The sequence below is a fragment of the Podarcis melisellensis genome (genome assembly GCF_964234715.1).
Source record: "Podarcis melisellensis genome assembly, chromosome: 9".
NCBI lineage: Eukaryota > Metazoa > Chordata > Lepidosauria > Squamata > Lacertidae > Podarcis > Podarcis melisellensis.
This window is the reverse complement of record NC_138541.1, coordinates 36,522,692-36,541,899: the sequence shown is the minus strand read 5'-3', so window position 1 is coordinate 36,541,899 and position 19,208 is coordinate 36,522,692. Positions and strand designations below refer to the sequence as shown.

General features: G+C 44.7%; 1 protein-coding gene across 4 annotated transcripts in view; it reads left to right on the top strand.

The window, feature by feature from the left end:
* Positions 1 to 19,208, top strand: part of OTUD4 (OTU deubiquitinase 4) — a 72,954-nt gene that overhangs the window by 39,589 nt on the left and 14,157 nt on the right. For 2 of the 4 annotated variants that reach the window (XM_081925950.1, XM_081925951.1), the window contains 10 exons: positions 7,513 to 7,596; positions 10,396 to 10,446; positions 11,742 to 11,788; positions 12,011 to 12,083; positions 12,921 to 13,002; positions 13,815 to 13,953; positions 14,646 to 14,703; positions 15,969 to 16,086; positions 16,195 to 16,259; positions 17,618 to 17,718. In XM_081925950.1, coding sequence (XP_081782076.1) covers positions 7,549 to 7,596; positions 10,396 to 10,446; positions 11,742 to 11,788; positions 12,011 to 12,083; positions 12,921 to 13,002; positions 13,815 to 13,953; positions 14,646 to 14,703; positions 15,969 to 16,086; positions 16,195 to 16,259; positions 17,618 to 17,718 — 782 coding nt within the window. In that variant the 5' untranslated portion in view covers positions 7,513 to 7,548. Of the gene's footprint in view, positions 1 to 3,990; positions 4,599 to 5,807; positions 5,862 to 7,512; positions 7,597 to 10,395; positions 10,447 to 11,741; positions 11,789 to 12,010; positions 12,084 to 12,920; positions 13,003 to 13,814; positions 13,954 to 14,645; positions 14,704 to 15,968; positions 16,087 to 16,194; positions 16,260 to 17,617; positions 17,719 to 19,208 lie in introns of those variants that run through there. The other 2 variants (XM_081925949.1, XM_081925952.1) reach the window with 2 other exon arrangements.

The following is a 19,208-nucleotide window of genomic DNA, read 5'->3' as shown; positions in this document are numbered from 1 at the left end:
AGAACATGAGATTCTTTATCTTAGGGCCCTGCGTTCGAAACCACGGGCAAAAAAATATCCTTGCATTGCATGACTCTCATGGTCCCTTCCAACTCTAAGATTCTCTGATTCTGTCTTGAGGAGCCTACAGTCTAAATTGTGATATTTTGGGGCTGTTGTCTTGTGTAGGATGCCTACAGCATTTCAGCCCTGGAATGTTTTTCTAACATGTCTAAGGATTTAGTGCCATCTGGAGGCTATCACATGCTATAGAAACTATTTCCAGAGAGGTGGTTGTGTTAAGCTTCTTGCAGCGATAGCAACAGAGTCCAAGCTCTCATGGACTACAGTCCACTCCATCAGGGGAATAAAGTGTTGTTACCTGGTTGCTAGGAGGCGTGGATTGTATACAGTGGGCTGCCTGAATGTTGTGATGCTGACCATCCTAACACTGCTGGATACTGTGTCAGACTATTGATCCACCTAACAGAGTATTTTCTCCACTGACTGTCAAGGGCCCTCCAGGGTTTTAGCTTAGTTTTGCTTGCGGAAAATCTCAGGTTTAATCCCTGGCATCTCTGGGTAGATCTGAGAGAGAACCTTCATCTGAAACCCTGAAGCTACTGCCATTCAATGTAGACAATACAGTGGTATCTCGGGTTACATACGCTTCAGGTTACAGACTCCGCTAACCCAGAAATAGTACCTCAGGTTAAGAACCTTGCTTCAGGATAAGAACAGAAATCATGCTCCGGCGGCACAGCGGCAGCAGGAGGCTCCATTAGCTAAAGTGGTGCTTCAGGTTAAGAACAGTTTCAGGTTAAGAACAGACCTCTGGAACGAATTAAGTACTTAACCCGAGGTACCACTGTACTGAGCTAGATGGGCCATTGGATTCACTCGATATAAGGCAGCTCCCTATGTCTCTCCCAGTCTTGGCAATGCTGAGCATTGGCCTTGAGCTTACTGCTTTCAAAGCAGGTGCTCTACCTGTGAGCTTATGGACTTTCCCCTTATCCTGGTCCTTATACTTGGCAAATGAACATAACACACCTTCTGTTCAACAAGTGGAAACAAAATTTAAAAATCCCTTCCAGTAGCACCTTAGAGACCAACTAAGTTTGTTATTGGTATGAGCTTTCATACCAACGGCAGACCTACCTGTAACTGTTCAACAAGTCTTAGTCATGTGTTCTTCAACTGCTGAAGGGGAACAAAAGGAACCTTAATCTTCTCTTCCTACTTGCCTAGTAGAGGAACATGTTTCCCTCAGGAAGAATGGCTGCAGTTCCTCCTGACTGGAGACCAGATGCTGAAAAGGAAAGAGAACATCCTCATACAAGATTTGTTTAAAAAGCATTTCGCTTAATTGCAATGCAAGTATTGTGAATATTATCTTTTTTCCCCGTTCGCTGCAGATTTTTCATTATTCACTGAAAAGGGTAAGAATCCAAGAAACTGGGCAAGGCCTAGCTGCTCCTTATCAAATTAAAATAGCCTGTACTGTTACTTCTTGTCCCTTGATTGCAGTTTTCATCAGATAAAGCAACAGTCTGGGTGTGTAACATGATTCCCCACACCTCCCCATAGTTCACTATCTTGTTTTCAGTATCTTGGAAGAGTTTTTGGTCCCAGTAAAAGGCTTCATCACACCCAAAGACATTATCTAGCTCATTTTTCGCTAACCTAGGTGGAATCTAGACACTTAAAAAAGTTGTGAAAATGCTTTTTGAAAAAATGTTTTGAAAAATATATTGAATTCGCCATAGCTTGCCATCGCCATCTAGTACCATATTTTTATAATGCACTTTACAATGCACTTAAAACGTTTTATTTGCAGCTGTATAGCTGAGTCCCTGGTGCCTTCTGGTTGTTTTTGGACTATAATTCCCATCAGCCCCCAGCCAGCATGTGGAAGAAGAAAAACACCACCACCTTGGAAAGCATACAAACTTACTTTGCTATAAGCTTCTGTGGATCAAAACCTGTTTTATTAGATACACAAAGTACTGTAACTTGGCAAATTACAAACACACACACAACAAAAAGAATAATTGTGTGTATTAACTGTTACTAAGTGAGGGCAGAAGACACATCAATGCAAAAACCATCACTATGCAAAATTTAATGCAAACAAGGTCTACAAAAGGGAGTAAAATATACAATCAAGTGTTGGTGTGATCTACTGCCAGCCATGTAATGAATGAATGGGCAAAACAAGATGAATAGTGTTTATGCACACCTAATTACTTTCTGCAGTCAGGCAGAGCTGTTCCCAATCTCCAGTCCAAGTCTAATGGTTCAGCAGCTTCTGTTTAGCCGCATTGATTAAGTGGACCAAAATCCATGAATGATAATAAATTATTATTCATGATAAAAACAATAATTTGTTAACTTTTAAAGGAGCCACAAAGGCCAGTGTTGTTTTTGATACCAGCTGGTAAGATCTCACAAGCTCCTGCAAAATTAGGGTCTCTCTAAAGTGCCAGGGAGAAGACTCCCTGGAAAAGACCCTGATGTTGGGAAAGATGGAGGGCACAAGGAGAAGGGGACGACAGATGATGAGATGGTTGGACAGTGTTCTCGAAGCTACGAACATGAGTTTGACCAAACTGTGGGAGGCAGTGGAAGACAGGAGTGCCTGGTGTGCTCTGGTCCATGGGGTCACGAAGAGTCGGACATGACTAAACGACCAAACAACGAGAACAACATAAGTGCCACCAGCAGCTCTTTGTTGGGCTTGCTCCGTTCTCTCAGGATGTTCCAAATAACCAATATGGGGCAAACAAGCAATGTGTGTTCACTTTTGAAAAGAGAACAATATCCTCCTTAAATATTGTATCCTTGTGATATGTAAATTGGTAGCATATTGTGGATATTTGAGTTTTATGTTGGTTGTGGTTGTTATTGCATTTGGATTTTAATTGAATGGATGTTGCCTTTGTGTCTATGGCTGAAAAAGGAGCGTATTAAGCCTTGCTACCCAATCATGTATTAAGCCTTGCTACCCAATCATTGTTCTTCCATTGCAAGTGACAAGCAGAATTGCAATTGCATTTCCACAGTGTTGGGAGTGTTGTACCTTTTCTGTATACATCCTATTACATTCTGTCTACACCACCTGGGCATGATACACCCATTTTATCGTCACAACAACTCTGAGAGGGAATTGAGGCTGAGAGATACTGTGCTTGGCCTAAGATCACCCAGGGCGCTTGGTGCTATGGGAGGGGTGTCATTTGCAACTCAGCAAACATTCCACACAGATAACCGGTGTGGGGAGTGCCATTTTAAGACCCAGCTTATTGGAGCATACTGTACTGGCTTGCTTGTGAGGCAGAGACGTAAAGAAAAATGCAGTCATCGTAACCACAAACATTACTCTTCAGTCACTGATTAGAGAGAAGACACTCTGCACATGCTTAAACTCCCTCTTCTCTGTCACTTCACACCCAAAGCTCATTTGCAGAAAAGAAGGATGGTTACAACTCCCAGCGACTCTTAACTATGGTGCCCAGTTATCTGATGGAACGAATGTGCTTTTATGGCATGACGTGTGTGCACAGCCCACTGAATGTTTGCAACCTCCACCCTCGAACTGGGTCTGAAAATGCAGGTCTTATGGCTAACTTTTGGACTTTTGGGGGGGAGGGTACTTTGTAACATTTAGCTTCAGGAAGACTTCTGGAGAGCTTGCAAGCTTGCTTTGCGGAGTTTTGTTTGGTCTTGATGAAGGTGGTGTTGCCCAGCTGTGGATTCTGAAGTTTCCAGAACCCTAATCGCCCCCTAAGCCGGAACCACATAACCACTGAGGCTTGGCCACCAATATCACAGCTATCGCGCTGTGGCCAAGGATTCATCCGCGGGAAAGAGCAGCTGCTTTGCTCCTCCGCCCTCCTATAAGAGGAGTCCGCGCTTCCCTGCGAGCCCCTTTGCCTCCCGGCTCCCTCCCTCCCTCCCCGCCGCGGCCGCTTCCTGCAGCGGCCGAACCACAACTCCCAGAAGCCCTTTGGGTGTCGGTCTGGCTCTGAAAGTGAAAACAAACTTCAGGGCTGCCCGTTTCAGGGAGGGAAAGCGCCACATGTTTCGTTTCTCTTTTGTTTCCGCTCCGGGAGCCCAGTGATGCGTAAAGGGAGCGGGCGAGAGCCGCCTTCCCAAGCGGGGCAGCAGGAGGAGTGCGCAAGTTCTCCGCGCCGGGCTTGAAGCCAAGGAAACTCCCGCGGGAAGGCCGAGCAAGAAGCGGCAGACGCTGCCGCCGCCCGGTGCATGCGGGGCGCCTCGCAGGAGACCTGCGAACGGGAGTCCGGTTCCCGCTGCGCCGCCAGCCGCCCTCGGAGCGAGGGGCTTGAGGCGCATCTCTCCCGCTTTCTCCTGCAGCATGTGGGGCTGAAACAGCGATTTCCCTGCAACCCCCGGAGCAATAAATAAACATGGAGGCGACGGCTGCTACTGCTGCTGCTGCAGAAGAGAAGCCAGGTGGCGAGGAGCAGAGCCCCCCGGGCTCCGGTGTGGAGGCCCCGCCGGATTCCTCCATGGACGCCTGCCTGCGATCTCAGGGGTTGTACCGCAAGCGAGTGGCGAAGGACGGGTCATGCCTCTTCCGAGCCGTGGCGGAGCAGGTGAGTGCGCCAGGTCTCCCTTTGCAAGCGGAGGGCGCGAGGGTCGGGAGAGGCGGCTTTGTTCGGGGAGAGGGTCTCTCTCCCTCCTCTCCGAGGTGCAGCTAGAATCCCCTGGGAAGGAGGACTTTGACCTGCCGGCGCGCGTCGGCTGTCTCTGGCTTCAGGCGGCGGAGAAAGCCGGGGGAAACGAGTTGGTGGAAGTTTTTTTGCGGATCTGGGCTGCGCGCTCTCCAGGGCCAAAGGCGAGCGGTTAGGGGCGCAGCCGCCCAAGGAAAGAAACCCGTCCGGGAAAAAGAATCTGTGTGTGGAAAGCGGAGTTGAGCTCCCTCCGCGAACTTGTTGCACTGTTGAGAGAGAGATTTGCTAGTTGCCTTTTTCTAGTTTCGAGGGAAACGATTCTCTTTCCTCCCCAGCTCTTTGGTCACCTTCCGACAAGTTGTTTCGGTTTATTATGTTTCCCATGTTTATTATGTTCCCAACTCCAATTTTGTTGACTATTTAAAATCTGCCGGTAAACGAGAGGAGACACGATATTTATCCTTCCTTTTGTATATATTTGATGGGATGCTTGTATATTATTTATATACGATGGTGAAAGGGGAAAAAAAAGTTGAACTTCGGCCTCCTTAACTGCGTAGCCTGAAAACGCAAAACGCCTTGCCTCTGGTCTGCGTTATTTCTGTTGTGGCTCAGCCGACTCGTGGATCATTTATGTCCAGACTGGAATATGGCATTCGGCCTGGGGGAAATGGGTGCAACGCTGTCTGGCTTGCAGAGTGCAAAACACCCCCAGGGCTGCTTTGAAATTAGGTCAGCTTCCTGTCGCTCTGCACCTTCCCAAAGCTGAATGTAGGGGACTTAGCTTGTACTTAGTAATACTTCCACTTCTAGGGGCAGTTGTGGGGCGATGAGGGGGTTGGGCTGTATTGTCAGATTGATTCCTGATGCTTATAACTGAATCACTTCTGAGAACACGTTTTTTTAAAAAAAAACACACCATAATTTCCGAGTTAGATTGTTTCAACAAAAAGTCTTGTGGTACCTTGAAAAGGCTGGCAATGTAATTTATAGCCTAAGCTTTTGTGAAGTCCATTTCAGCAGATGTTTTATGCCGTAACAATTTCATTAGTCCTTTTAAGGTGCCGCAAGCCTTTTGGGTTGGCTCATCAGGGTTGTCAGGGAGCAGCTGAGTGAATTAAGAACTCCTGATTAGCCTTTCTCCACCTGTGGGTCCCCAGATGTTGTGAATTAATTAGGAATCAGGTGAGTGTCTCTGTCTCTTTCTTCCCCTCCCCAGTATGGGAAGAAGGACAGAACTGAACTACTTTGCAGGATTGTTGTAAGGACAGCATAATATGTGTGCAGTGATTTGAAGCCTCTGAAGCACTAAATAGCTTTGTAAAATAAGCCCACGAAGAAGGCTGGCAGAGGGAAGGGAGTTGTATTTCTGTATTGGGTAGCAAGGAGGGTTTGCTGCCCAAAGCAGGCTGCTTTGTTTCTGTGCTGGACCATCCCTCCTGCCTATTGACTCACTTTTTTTTGGGGGGGGGGCAAAAAGTTATTGAGCTTTTTTGGTAAAACTCCCCCCCCTCAAAAAAGGAACATTATAGGTAGGGGGCATGCTTCTGCTGGGGGAAGCAGAACCTCAGTTAATTGGGCATCACTGGACGTGGGTGGCGCTGTGGTGTAAACCACTGAGCCTTGGGCTTGCTGGTTGGAAGGTTGGCGGTTCAGATCCATGCGACGAGGTGAGCTCCCGTTGTTTGGTCCCAGCTCCTGCCACCTAGCAGTTTGAAAGCACGTCAGAGTGCAAGTTGATAAATACCACTGGGTACGTCTCTGGCGGGAAGGTAAATGGCGTTTGTGTGCACTGCTCTGGTTTCGCCAGAAGTGGGTTAGTCATGCTGGCCACATGACCCATAAAAACTGTCTGTTAGTGGCGTAGTGTGGGTTGTCAGCACCCGGGGCAAGGCAAGTAATTTGTGCCGCCTAACCTGTGGATTTGCGCCCCCTAACCTGGGGATTTGCGCCCCCTAACCTGGGGATTTGCGCCCCCTAACCCTAACCCCCAGATGTTGCGCCCGGTGCGGCCGGCCCCCCCTGCACCCCCCACGCTACGCCACTGCTGTCTGTGGACAACGTCGGATCTCTTGGCCAGTAAAGTGAGATGAGCGCTGCAACCCCAGAGTCGTTCGCGACTGGACTTAACGGTCAGGGGTCCTTTACATTTACTAATGCTTTTCAATGCTTTTTGTGGATGGGGGGGCGGTCAGCTATATGCCACAATACAAAACCATGTAAAAAGATTGAATTGAGCAACGACATCACGCAACATAACATTCTTAAAATATCTTTTCTGAACTCTTTTCCCCACTCTTAAAGCTGTGATCTGGGAGAAACTTTTGCTCATTGGACTTGACTGAGGGTGGTGAGGCTCTCTTTTTGTGCCCTTCTTTGCCCATTCCAACTGAGGGAACTGGTAGGACACTGAGGCAGTCATAGTTGTCAAAGTGAGATGGAGCAGCAAGGTATTATAGCTACATCTCTTATTTCTTTCAGACTGCAGGGGTGTGTTCATGTGGGAAATACTATTTTCAATGTCTCCCTAAACTTCAGAAATAAAACCCACATAACTAAGCAAAAGCATGGACACACTTTTCACAGAGTGCCTCCCCCCCCCCTTTAAATTTGGGTAGTCTACTTTTCCTCTTCAGACTCCATATGTGCAGATCAGGCCTCAGTTTTTGCTGTATATTTGTCTTTTATTTTGCCTTTACTACTAACGCAGCAGCTTTTTGTCTCCTTATGTTTGAGTGCATGAGCATATGCAAGTTTGAAACTCAGTAATGTGTCTGTTCATTGGTACCAGTTCATCAAACACCTTGTTTTTGTTGTTTTTATCTGATTCCTCTAGGTTTTCCATTCCCAGGCTCAACATCTGGACATTAGGATGGCCTGTATACACTTCCTGCGGAACAACAGAGAGCATTTTGAAGCAGTAAGCAAGCGATGTTTTCATTGTGCAGGGTGTCTTATCAGGGGCAGTGCTGTTTCTCATGGCTCTGCTTTGTGGGCGTACGCCAGCTTGGCAAAAAATAAAAAAAAATGCTGGCTTGGGCTGATGAGGGTTGTAGTCCGAAATGGAGGGTACCAGGTTAGGGAAGGTTGGTGTAAACAACCGTTTCCTTTCCCACTCTCCCTGGGTCTACGCTCCTTCCAACACACTCTGGCTAAGGGCAACTTTGTTTTGTTTTGATCAGATGGCTTATAGTTGCAGGACATGGGCTGAAGACACATGATGCAGTCATCTCTCAATGCAAGCTAAGCGGGTCTGAATCTGTTCAGTGCCTGGAGGAGACGCAGCCAGGGAAACCCCCTTGTACTTTGCCTTGAGTTCCACAATGGGAAGAGAGAAATGAACATAGTAAATTAATAAGTGCTCTAAATAATTACAGTGTGGTGTAATGGCCAGAGTATTAGACTAGGACCTTGGAGATCAGGGTTCAAATCAACGCTCAGTCATGAAGCTCACCTCATGATTTTTGGGCCAGTCACTTCTTCCCAGCCTAATTTACCTTACAGGGCTGTTGAGTTACCTCGGTTTACAAACTTAATACATTCCGGAAGTCGGTTCTTAAACCGAAACCATTCTTAAACCGAGGCGCGCTTTCCCTAATGAGACCTCCGAGCGCTGGTGCCCTTCCACTGTTCGGATTCTGTTCTTAGACCAAGGTGAAGTTTGCAAACCGGGACACTACTTCCGGTTTTGTGGAGTTCGTAAACTGAATCGTTTGTAAACAGGGCTGTTCTTAAACCAAGATACCACTGTATAGGTGTGGCTTTTGTAGATACTTCATCTGAGTCAGCTTTTTTTTCAGGGCACTGGAACTTGTTCTGAGGGGGTGTCCAAATACCGTGAAACCAGCATTCCTGTCTGTACAGCTGCTGCTTGCATTAGATTGCTTGCATGCATTCTTAACAGTGTAGCTGCATTTTCTCCAGTTATTGTCGATTACTTTGTTATGAACAAAAGCAATACACATGTATGTACACACATAGACATACATATTGTAGCTGTATGTGTATCTTCCTAATGTGGCAAGATCTGTATGGTTAACCTGCTTACTTTGGCACACCTGCCAGAAGCTTGTCATCTGAATGCATCTCTTAGATACTTGTCAGTCCCTAGCTCAAAGCTTGGGAGCTTCCTCAAAGAGGGCCCATGGTTCCTCCATCCAGTGTGGCCTGAGCTGCCTTGGGGATTTTCACATCTGTATTCCTGTGGAGGAGGCGGCAATGTGTGGCCTGGTGTTTCCTCAGATGCTTCCAGGAAGAGTTTGCGGTGATTCCCATGGCCTTGGCAATACTTTCTCAAGTTGCTTCGATAGTGGAGATGGCCACTCTGGGATGCGTCAGATCACTTTTAACATCTGTTGTGTCTTCCATGCAGAATGTGTGGCTAGGGTTGTTTTCCCTACGTGAACTGTTCTAGGCTTATTATTTTTTACATTTGGAATTTAATAGCAGACTGTTTTTGTCTGTGGCTGATTAAGTGTTATGTTGGAGAAGAAGAATCAACATAACTTTTTGTACAAAATTGCATTGTTGTATCCTTTATTTATGAGTAATTTGCTGAGGGCAGGCTATTTGCCTGGCAGGACTGCATTGCAGTAGGGATAGCAACAGTGGTTAGAGTGTTGTTGGACTAGGGCCTGGGAGACCAGGGTTCAAATACTCACTCAGCCATGAAACTCACTGAGTAATCTTGGACCAGTCACTCGCTCTCAGCCTAACTACCTCACAGGGTTGTTGTGAGGATAAAACAAGGCAGTGGTGTCCAAACTTTTTTCAAAGAGGGCCAGATTTGATGAAGTGAAGGGCCATGAGGGCCGACCAAAGGAGCCAACCAAAATGTTGACCTTTTTTGGGATTTTACCCCAGGAAATAAACTGCCACAGGGGCCGGATTAGGCCCCTGAAACAGACTTTGGACATGCCTGAAATAGGGAAAAGAATAGCTATGTATGCCACCTTGAGCTCCTGGGAGGAAAGGTGGGAGAGACATGCAGGTAATGATAAATAAAAGCAGTGAAAAAGTTATTGAAGGATTTGTTTTGATAACGCGGCGTTGAATTTGTATCAGAACTCAGCTCTGACATCTGTTTTTAATCCCAGCATTTAACCCTGGAACATATGAAGTTCCTCTGAGCAGGTGCAGAGTGCATTTTCCTTCCCCCTTAAATCTGAGACTAAAGCAGCAGGTGGGGAACCTATTTTTAACTTGAAGGCCTTAACTTTTTAGCAGCTGCGTGCCAATGGTTAGCAGAAAGTGTGTGGGACAATGACTGTGACTTGTATGGCAGGCTACATTCTAGCCATGCAGAAGGCAGAGGTTTCTATACACATAGGACATGTGAACACACCTGTCTAGGGCAGCAAGAGGCATTATCACAGCTAAAGGACACGTTTTAGCCAGATAAAAGCACCCAAGGATGTTACAGACCAGGGAATTGTGAAGGCTGAATCAGCAAACCTTGAGGGTTGCATTCAGTCATAGAATCATATAATTGGAAAGGGACCAAAGGGTCATCTAGTCCAACCCCCTGCAATACCAATGTGGGGCTCGAACCGCTGACCCTGAGATTGAGTCCCTGGGCCTCTGAGGGTCCCCTGCTCTGGAAGGGCTTTCAGATCACACAGTGGGTTTCCAGACAGAGCTGACCTTTTTCTGGAATTCTGTCAAAGCTGTTTCACCACAATGCTGCTAACAAATTCTTTTCATTGTTAATATTTTACAGTTTATAGAGGGACCATTTGAAGAATACCTGAAGAGTCTTGAAAACCCTCAGGTATGTGTTGTTGGATTAAGTATGCAGTGTGTGATGTAAAGCACACTACTTGACTGCAGCTGGCTCATCTGTTTTCCCTAAATATTAATCCTGAAGTGTGCACAAGCTTTTCTTGTGTCTTGGTGTTACATGTGATGTCCTCTTCACAAGCCCCGCTAAAAAAATGATTTGAGTCCATATGCGTGTTTGTGGAATTTGCAAAAGGGATAATAACAGTACCCATTACCCCATATTGATGGTGGAGGAACACACGTTTTGAATTGCACAGACTTTGCTGGTCCTTGCAAGTAGGAATTCAGAAACCGTTTTGCTCTGTCCTTAGCTAGCTTTAGCAAGCTGCCAAAGATTTAAAGGAGAGGAAAGCCTCTAATAGTATCTAAATGTAAGCATTTACTGTTGAGATTGCCATATTCATTTGGGTAAACCAGGGGTCAGCAACCTTTTTCAGCCATGGGTCGGTCCACCATCGCTCAGACCATGTGGTGGGCCGGACTATATTTTGAAGAAAACAAATATGAACAAATTCCTATGCCCCACAAATAACACAGAGATGCATTTTAAATAAAAGGACAACTTCTACTCATGTAAAAACACGCTGATTCCCTGTCCGTCCGTGGGCCGGATTGAGAAGGCAATTGGGCCGCATCTGGCCCCGAGGCCTTAGGTTGCCTACCCCTGGGGTAAACAATGAAAGCATCAACAATTAAAAAGTAACAAGCTACAGACCAGGCTTTTCACAAAAGGAAGTCCTTCAATAGGCAGTAGAAGGATAACAGAGGTGTGCCACCTGCCAGATATGTAGCTTGGGTGGGTCTGAGTTGCCAACTTGTCTGAGTCCTATAGACCGCCTAATCAAATAGGCCAGTTCCTTAAGTCAATGTCCTGTGTGCACTCTTGGACAAATGGGAAACAATTTGGGGAAGACGGGTGCCAAGCATTGGTATTGGGGGCTAATCCCCCCCCCCCAGTATTTTGCACAATATACTTCACGGAGGATGAGGTTATTTGGAAGCTGGGAATATTCATTCAACTGGATTGAAATGACTTTTAAATTTTCATTTAATATCCTTAAATATAATTCTAATGAGCTGCAGCAAATGCACATTAGCCAAGGTACGATGAAACTTTGAAAATGTTAGTCTGTTCTGATGTGTGTCCTTGAGCAACTTGGTGACTTTCCACTGGGCTTGTGGAGAAGAGGCTCTTGGTGGGCTGTGTTCTAACTTGATGTAAAAAGTATTTTTCCTCATTGGTGGTTTTTCATTGCAATCCCCCCCCCCCCCACTTTGATATAGGAATGGGTCGGACAAGTGGAAATAAGTGCCCTTTCTCTTATGTACAGGTAAGAAATACTTCTATGTTTTCCTTCAATATGAATCAAAGCAAACATTGGGTTACTGTGAAGAATTATTGTTCAAGAATTGACGTTTCCATTTTCTTAGTGGATATATATGGTTCTGGGACTGTTTGGATGTGGATGATTGTACTGTTAATGGCACTGTACTGTTAATTTCATTTTAAAGTCTGTTTTTAATACATTTTTCTCCTTTGCATATTCTTTTAGAAAAGACTTCATAATATACCAGGAACCAAATTCTGCTCCTTCGCATGTAACTGAAAATGGCTTTCCTGACAAGGTAAGAGAAGTGCTAATATTGGCAAACTTGCAGTGGAATAGTTAGGGCAGAGCTGGTGTGGCATGTTTTGCCATGTGGGGATAATGACATGCTCCCTCTGAGCCCAGAGCAAGAGCACAGCATTATAACAATAAATGCTTGGCTTGGGTTAAGCTTGCTTAGCTTAGGGTCTTGAAGCCAGACTAAACAGAGTTGTGTTGTTAGTTTCTCCTGCATCTTGAAAATAAATATCAACAGTTTCTATGTCGGATTTGAATCAGGGCTGGAGAGGAAACTCCTTCCCCCTGTCACTTTTCCTAGTCTTAATGCTATTTCCCATACTGGGGAGGCAACTTACAAGTATTGTGCAGTAGCAGTGAGCATTTTTTTGTTCTGTTTCTTTTTTGTGTTTGTTCTGAAACTTAATAACAATTGCATCTTTTAAAAAAGCAGCCCTGTGCCTATGGCTGAAATCTTGGCATTGGGGATGTGATGTTTGAGGCAGGGGAGGAGTGTTAACCCCCCCTCCTCTGATATCAGAGTCCCAATCTGAATTCTCCGCCCCACCCAACAAACCTGCTTATCAATATTCTAAAAATTCTTATCCTGGATTGTCTACATATCTGATCCTAATAAAATTCAAGTCAACACACTTCTGTTGGGTTTCTTCTACTGCTTGAGTATATCCAGGAAACATAGACAGTATTCAACTAATTAAGTATAGAGTCTTGGAACAGCTATACTTGCTAAATGTTTCTTTAAAATTGCTTTGTGGAGGTATTTGTTGATTTGGTTTTTTGGTCAGTGTGTTGGTTTCTGATCATACTGTTTCAACATTATTCTTCTGCTTCCTCTTAGGTACTGCTATGTTTCACCAGTGGAAGCCACTACGATATTGTCTATCCGGTAGAATACACAGTCAGTGCTGCTCTTTGCCAGTGTAAGTACTGATATTTTGATGGTGAGCCTTGGCAGACCCAGCTGAAGCTTCACGTTCCCACATTTCTTGGAGGCAACCATTTCCAGTGCTTACTTGCCTTCAAACTGCAGCATGGTTTGAAGGGACAACTTTCTGTGTCTTGTTTTGGTTTGAAGGTGACCACCTTGTGGAAAATAAGTAAGTTTGGGTCTGGACAGTGTCTGGATGGGAGACCACATGGGAATCCATGTATGTCGCCTTGAGTTCCATGTTGGAAGCAAGGAGGAATATAAATATAATAAATAAGAGGCAGTGGAATGGACTGCCTCTTAAACCGAGAGGAGTTTTGAGCATTTGATGAAAAACAGTGTTTTCTGCCGATGAAAGGGACTCTCCAGATCAGAGCGGTTATTCTTGCATCTGGAATACAATCTGGCATTTTCGTTACGAATCTTTTTGTTGAAACCAAGAATGGCCTTTTCCTTCTTAGGAACTGGAAGCTGTATAGATATGCTGAAGTTTTACCCAGAAAGTGAATTGTAGTATTTCTCCAAAAGTACACACAAACCGAAGAATAATTGTTGCCTGCTCATGCCAAATGTGGTTATCCAAACACAGCCCTTGACTCGTTAATCAGCTGAGTTTTGGCTACTTTCCCAGATTGCTTAACTCCCTTGTGCAGGACACATTGGCATTATCAATACCTCTCAGATAGTATCCTTGATGCCTAATTTCAACATGTAATTTAAACTATGTAAAATGATGTCGCATGTAGAACTGTTTAAAGTATGATTGCTTAACCCTGACAAATGCTCTTTCGTTGCCCTGATTAGCTATTCTGTATGAAATGCTGTACGAAAAAGTGTTCGGCGTCGATGTGAGTAAAATCTTAAAAGAACTCAGCCCTCCCGAAGTGACTAAGGATGCCGACGGAAACAGTGAAGCGTCTGATTCAGAGGACGGAGACATGGAGTAAGTCTACAAATTCAAGGTTAAAAAGCACAGGGAGTATCATGTTGGCTGACATGTTTGATGCCTGATATGGGGATTTTAATTTTTTTTAAAATACGGTGTTTCTAAAAAACAAAGCAAAAAATTAGTAGCAACACCTGGTTCTTCTACTATGTCTGCTCAGAAGACATAAAAAAAAATCAAACTTTTTTTACAGAATCTGTATTCCTTTAAAGACAACAACTGGATGCTTGCCGAACGGTTGCTTGCAAGTCTGATTTTAGCAGCCGGGTCAAACCAGAATACTTAATTTAAAATAAATTAGTCCTGCTAATGCCAGGGAGTCTGGAATGGATTGTTTTGCCACATTCAATTGATGTTTGCTGCTTTCATAAGGGCAAAATATTTAACAACTTGCCTGGCAGCCATAGGTGGCCAGGAGTTCCATCCCAGAGAGTAAGTGGCTTGGCTTTCTCTATGCTAGACTGGGAAATGAAGTGGGCTTCCTTTGTCCCCAGTGCACTTGATAGAAGGCGGATTTATTTAGTAGCCTGTGTTTCCTTGATTTTAGCCTCTTAGCAGGCTAGCAAAAAAATCTATACGTTAGTAATGTTTGTGAACTTATTTACAAAGCTGGGTGATAGTGTCAAAACAAAAATAGGGAGTTTGTTGTTGTTGCACAAAAACCTTTTCTATACCTTTGCTCCTTACAGAAGTGAAACGGCTGCAGTCAATCATACCAATGGATTGAAGCCACCTGAAGGCAAACAGGTATATTGCTTTAATTTTTGTTCTTTAATTTCTCTCAGTTACCTATAAAGTTCTGGGTCTCTGTGTCAATGTAGCTGTGGATATTACCATTGGTGTTTAGGAGCTTGACTTAATTTCATCCAGTGAATGCTAGCTAGCATAAGGTGTATGCCAGAGAAATTTCAGTGCACTGACGCTAACAAGTGCAACGCCATAGTTCACGTTGCTAAGGCTGTACTCCTACATACACTTAACTATTTAGTGTAGGGGGTTGCCAACACAATTATTGTGGGCACACATGTGCCCACAGAGATCTTTCATGGTGCCATGTAGTTTTCCTTCCCCATGAAAGTAGGCTTGAAAGAAGCATTACTTTTTTCTGCAGCCAGTAGAATAGGTTTCATTGCGTGAGTTGTGACCACAACAGTTTGTTCCGGTTTGCAAATGTGTCCTCAGACACCCCCCCCAAAGGTGAGCGACCTCTGTATTAGGAAGCAAGCCTCATTGAACACCTCACTACTTGCGTCTGAGTAAACACAGGCTTGTGCTGCAAACTGCATTTACTTTTGGTGGAATGCAATTTCTCTGATAGTACCTTTTGTTTGCCTTTGAGGAAAAATATAGGTCGCTCCTTTAGCCTGACTCTTAAACATCTGGTCAGAAAAAATGGGGGGGATGTATTCTGGTTGCTAAACAGTGTTTTATGTATTAAGGCCTTGGTAAGCTTTGCTCTCTATGCTCTGTGAATCAGAGCTATATCAGGCTACTTTGTTTGCCTTATTACAATGGATTTTCTGCTGTCTAGGAATTTTTATAAAGCTATACTTGGAGATCCTCTTTTCTTTTGTATATATCATGTAAGAATCTAAAAATCAATAAACAGTAAGCCTGTACCTATATGTATTTAACTTGTGCACATTCTGCTTTACACACTTGGCTAAATGAATGAACGAGGAGCAGAAAGGGGCTGACTGGCCAGGAAAAAAGGCTTTAGAAATCCTACCCACCATTGCACCCAGTGTGTTTTGGCTATATGTGATTTTGGCTTTAGTGACCCGGAATACAAGTTGTGGTCTTACTGTGTTGCAAACAATACTTGCATTTGTGCCCAAGCTTGTTCATATCTGTGCAAAAAATTAGAGATTTTTGAAATATTAAGTGGTATGAATGCTTTTATATAAAAAAATGCATAAAGACAAATATTCTGTTGTTGCAATGGATATTCTTTTCTTCCTTATTTTTTAAATGTATTTTTAATTAAATTCTTCCTTATTTATATTACACAGCAGCTTCACAAACGTGGAAGATCCAACTCCCTTACATTGCCTAGAGGCGTTCTTAGGTCACTGAATCCATCAGTCTACCAAAATATTGAATATGAAGCCTGGCAGCAGTCAAAACGAGGTGAGCCCCGTAGTTTAAAATCAGTTTCTTGGTGTAAGAAGAGCATCAAGCATCATTCTGTGCTCACCTGCTAGTGTATAATGACGTGTTTTCTTTTTGTGCTTGCAGATCAGCAAAAGCAAGATTTCTCTATTGCTGCTGGCATGCAGTATTCAGTTGGCGATAAATGCAAAGTAGGTGACGTTGAATGTGAGCCAATTCCACTTAACTACCGTTTCTTTCCTCAGTCTTGTGTGCCACTGTGGGGTTGCCACTTCTTTTCTTGATAGAGGTTTTGTGCCTTTAAAAGCAGAAATGCAAGGCTGAAATCAAACTGGGCTCCTCCCCAGCATGGAAATTCAGTGCTGAGAGAAGCTGCTGAAATGAAAGTCCCAGAGCCTCTGTGGAACAAAAAGGTGGCAATCCTCCTTATAGTTCATCCTCATCCTTCTCTTCCCACTCTGCTTCCAAATGCTGGTCCTTTTTGAAAGTGCCAGCGATCACAGCACCAAGCGTTGCACTTGATGACAATCAGCACAGTGATTTTGCCTGCTGCAGGCAAAGGAAATTGTGCCACCTGATGTCATTTTGATGCCAAGTAAGCAGCCCTCCCCCCAAGTCAAGGTTAGTCTTCACAGGTTGATGAGAGATAAGAATCTGTCCTGTCAGATCCAGTTCCCCACTCCTGGGATTACGGTAACAAGGGTTCTGTTCTCCTAAACAGAATTACTACCTCCATAATTCTCCTTTTTGCATCTCGCAGAACTTCCAGGTATTAGTAGGAAACAGTGTTTTGTCTTGGATGTGGTTTTGAATATTAAAATGCCAGGCAAAGAAGTCCATAAGGTGGAGAAGGTGTAGTACCTGTGTTGGTTGTGGTCCTATCTGCACTATAAATCTATAAAAAGTATCACGCCACTTTAAACAGTCCTGAATTCCCAAAAAGAAAATCATGGGAAGCGTAGTTTAAGGGTCCTGAGAGTTGTTAGGTGATCCCTATTCCCTTCACAGAGCTACAATTTCCAGAGTTCCCTGGGTGGAGGGATTATCTGTTAAACCACACTGTATTTCTGTGAGGGGGATAGTAGTCTCCTAATGACTCTCGGGACCCATAACAACCTTTACTTCCCAGAATTCTTTGGGGGAAGCCATTACTGTTTAATGTGGTATGGTGCTGCTGCTCTAAATGTATAGTCTAGGTGGGGATTGTGGCTTATCTGTGAGTTTTGGTTCCAGGCCAGTTAAGTCTTTGCCCCTGGCTGTAGTAGGATTGGATTGTGAGGGATGCAGATAGGCGAGTTGATAGCAGGAATTTGTGTGGGGCTGCTAATGTGACTTAACACAAGGGAAAGCAGTGTTATTCCTTATGTGGTCCCAAGGGGAGATCTATGGATCTGCTTTGTGAAAGGTTCCAGGATCTCTCAAACTGTGTATTAAGTTACTTCTCTCTTCTTGGTATCTATCAGTACTTCTACTTGATACTGGCAAAGTGGTTCAGGAGGAGAGACATTATTTTACAGAAACATTTCCTTCCCTCTTCATTACTCCATAGGTGCGTTTAGACCAAAGTGGAAGATTCTATAATGCTCACATCCAAGAAGTCCAGTCTCCAAACGGGCCAGTTGTTGTTTTTGTGGAAGAGCTTGGTGCCAAGTAAGTGAAACAATGTCATTTTCTGCCTAGTCACACGTCTTGGTGACTAGGGCCAAAAAAACGACAGTAGGTGCACTGGTCAATACTAGATTCTTTTGAATCAATCTACAAAATCTGCAGGTATTTTTGCAGGCTTTGTGTCTCCCTGACTTCCATCAAAAGGAGCAAAGGCAATACTGCAAACTAGCTCCGAACTGTGTTTCTATTTTATTTCCTCTGAGGGGGTGGGGAAGCTGTGGCCCTTCAGACGGTGCTGGACTCCAACTCCCATCATTCCCAGCCAGCATGGCCAGTAGATGGGGACAATGGGAGTTGTAATCCAGCCGCAACTGGTACCCCATCCTTGTTCTCAGATGCTTTTGGAAGTGAGCCCAAGCGCTATGGCAATGGTGTCAGTAAATACAACTGCATAAAATGGTAAGAAGGAAGCGGGTGGTGCTGTGGGTTAAACCACAGAGCCTAGGACTTGCCGATCAGAAAGGTCGGCAGTTCGAATCCCCGTGACGGCGTGAGCTCCCATTGCTCAGTCCCTGCTCCTGCCAACCTAGCAGTTCAAAAGCATGTCAGAGTGCAAGTAGATAAATTGGTACTGCTCCGGCGGGAAGGTAAACAGCGTTTCCGTGCACTGCTCTGGTTCGCCAGAAGCTGCTTAGTCATGCTGGCCACATGACCCGGAAGCTGTACGCTGGCTCCCTCGGCCAATAAAGCGAGATGAGCACTGCAACCCCAGAGTCGTCCATGACTGGACCTGATGGCCAGGGGTCCCTTTACCTTTTACCTTTAAGGTGGTAACATTAGCAGTGGCACTTACAATGTTTGGAGAAATATGCTGTTTTAGTTCCATTTTTATAATGCATGTCAGCATTTTCTGGGAAATTCTCATAATTGAGTTGTGGAACTGGAATTTCATCTGTTCCACACCCCCTACTGCAGACCCCCACGCCACATCCTGTTCTCTTCCAAAAGCTCCTCCAACCGTGGGCGGAGGAGGTGGCGGCTGTAAGGCATAAATGGCTAAGGGGGAATTGGTGAAAACTGAGTGGTCCACGTCATGTGAGATGAAGTGCTTTCATCTAAGGCAAATGCTTCATTGGTTGCACGGCTATGTTTCTTCCATACAGAAAGTGATAGAAATAGATGATGGTGTTTTTTTGGGAAAACATTTTCTGTTTGGGTAACTGCTTGGGGAAGTGAAACATGGTCTTGGAAGGAGGGAGTGGGAATTAGTTACGTAGACTGTTTCTTGCTTGCTTCAAAGAAACACGATTGCTCAAAATGCTTCAGAGCTTGGCCGGAGCCAGCACTTGCTGATGCTGGGATAACGGGCTCCTGTTGGAGGCCGACCTAAATAACTGGTATTGAGCACAATCTTCAGCTTCTACATCCTTTAAAGTCAGGGGTGGGGAACCTGTGAGCCTCAAGATGTTTCTGGACTCCAACAACCATCAGCCAACATAGCCAGTGGCCACGGATGTAGGGAGTTGTAGTCC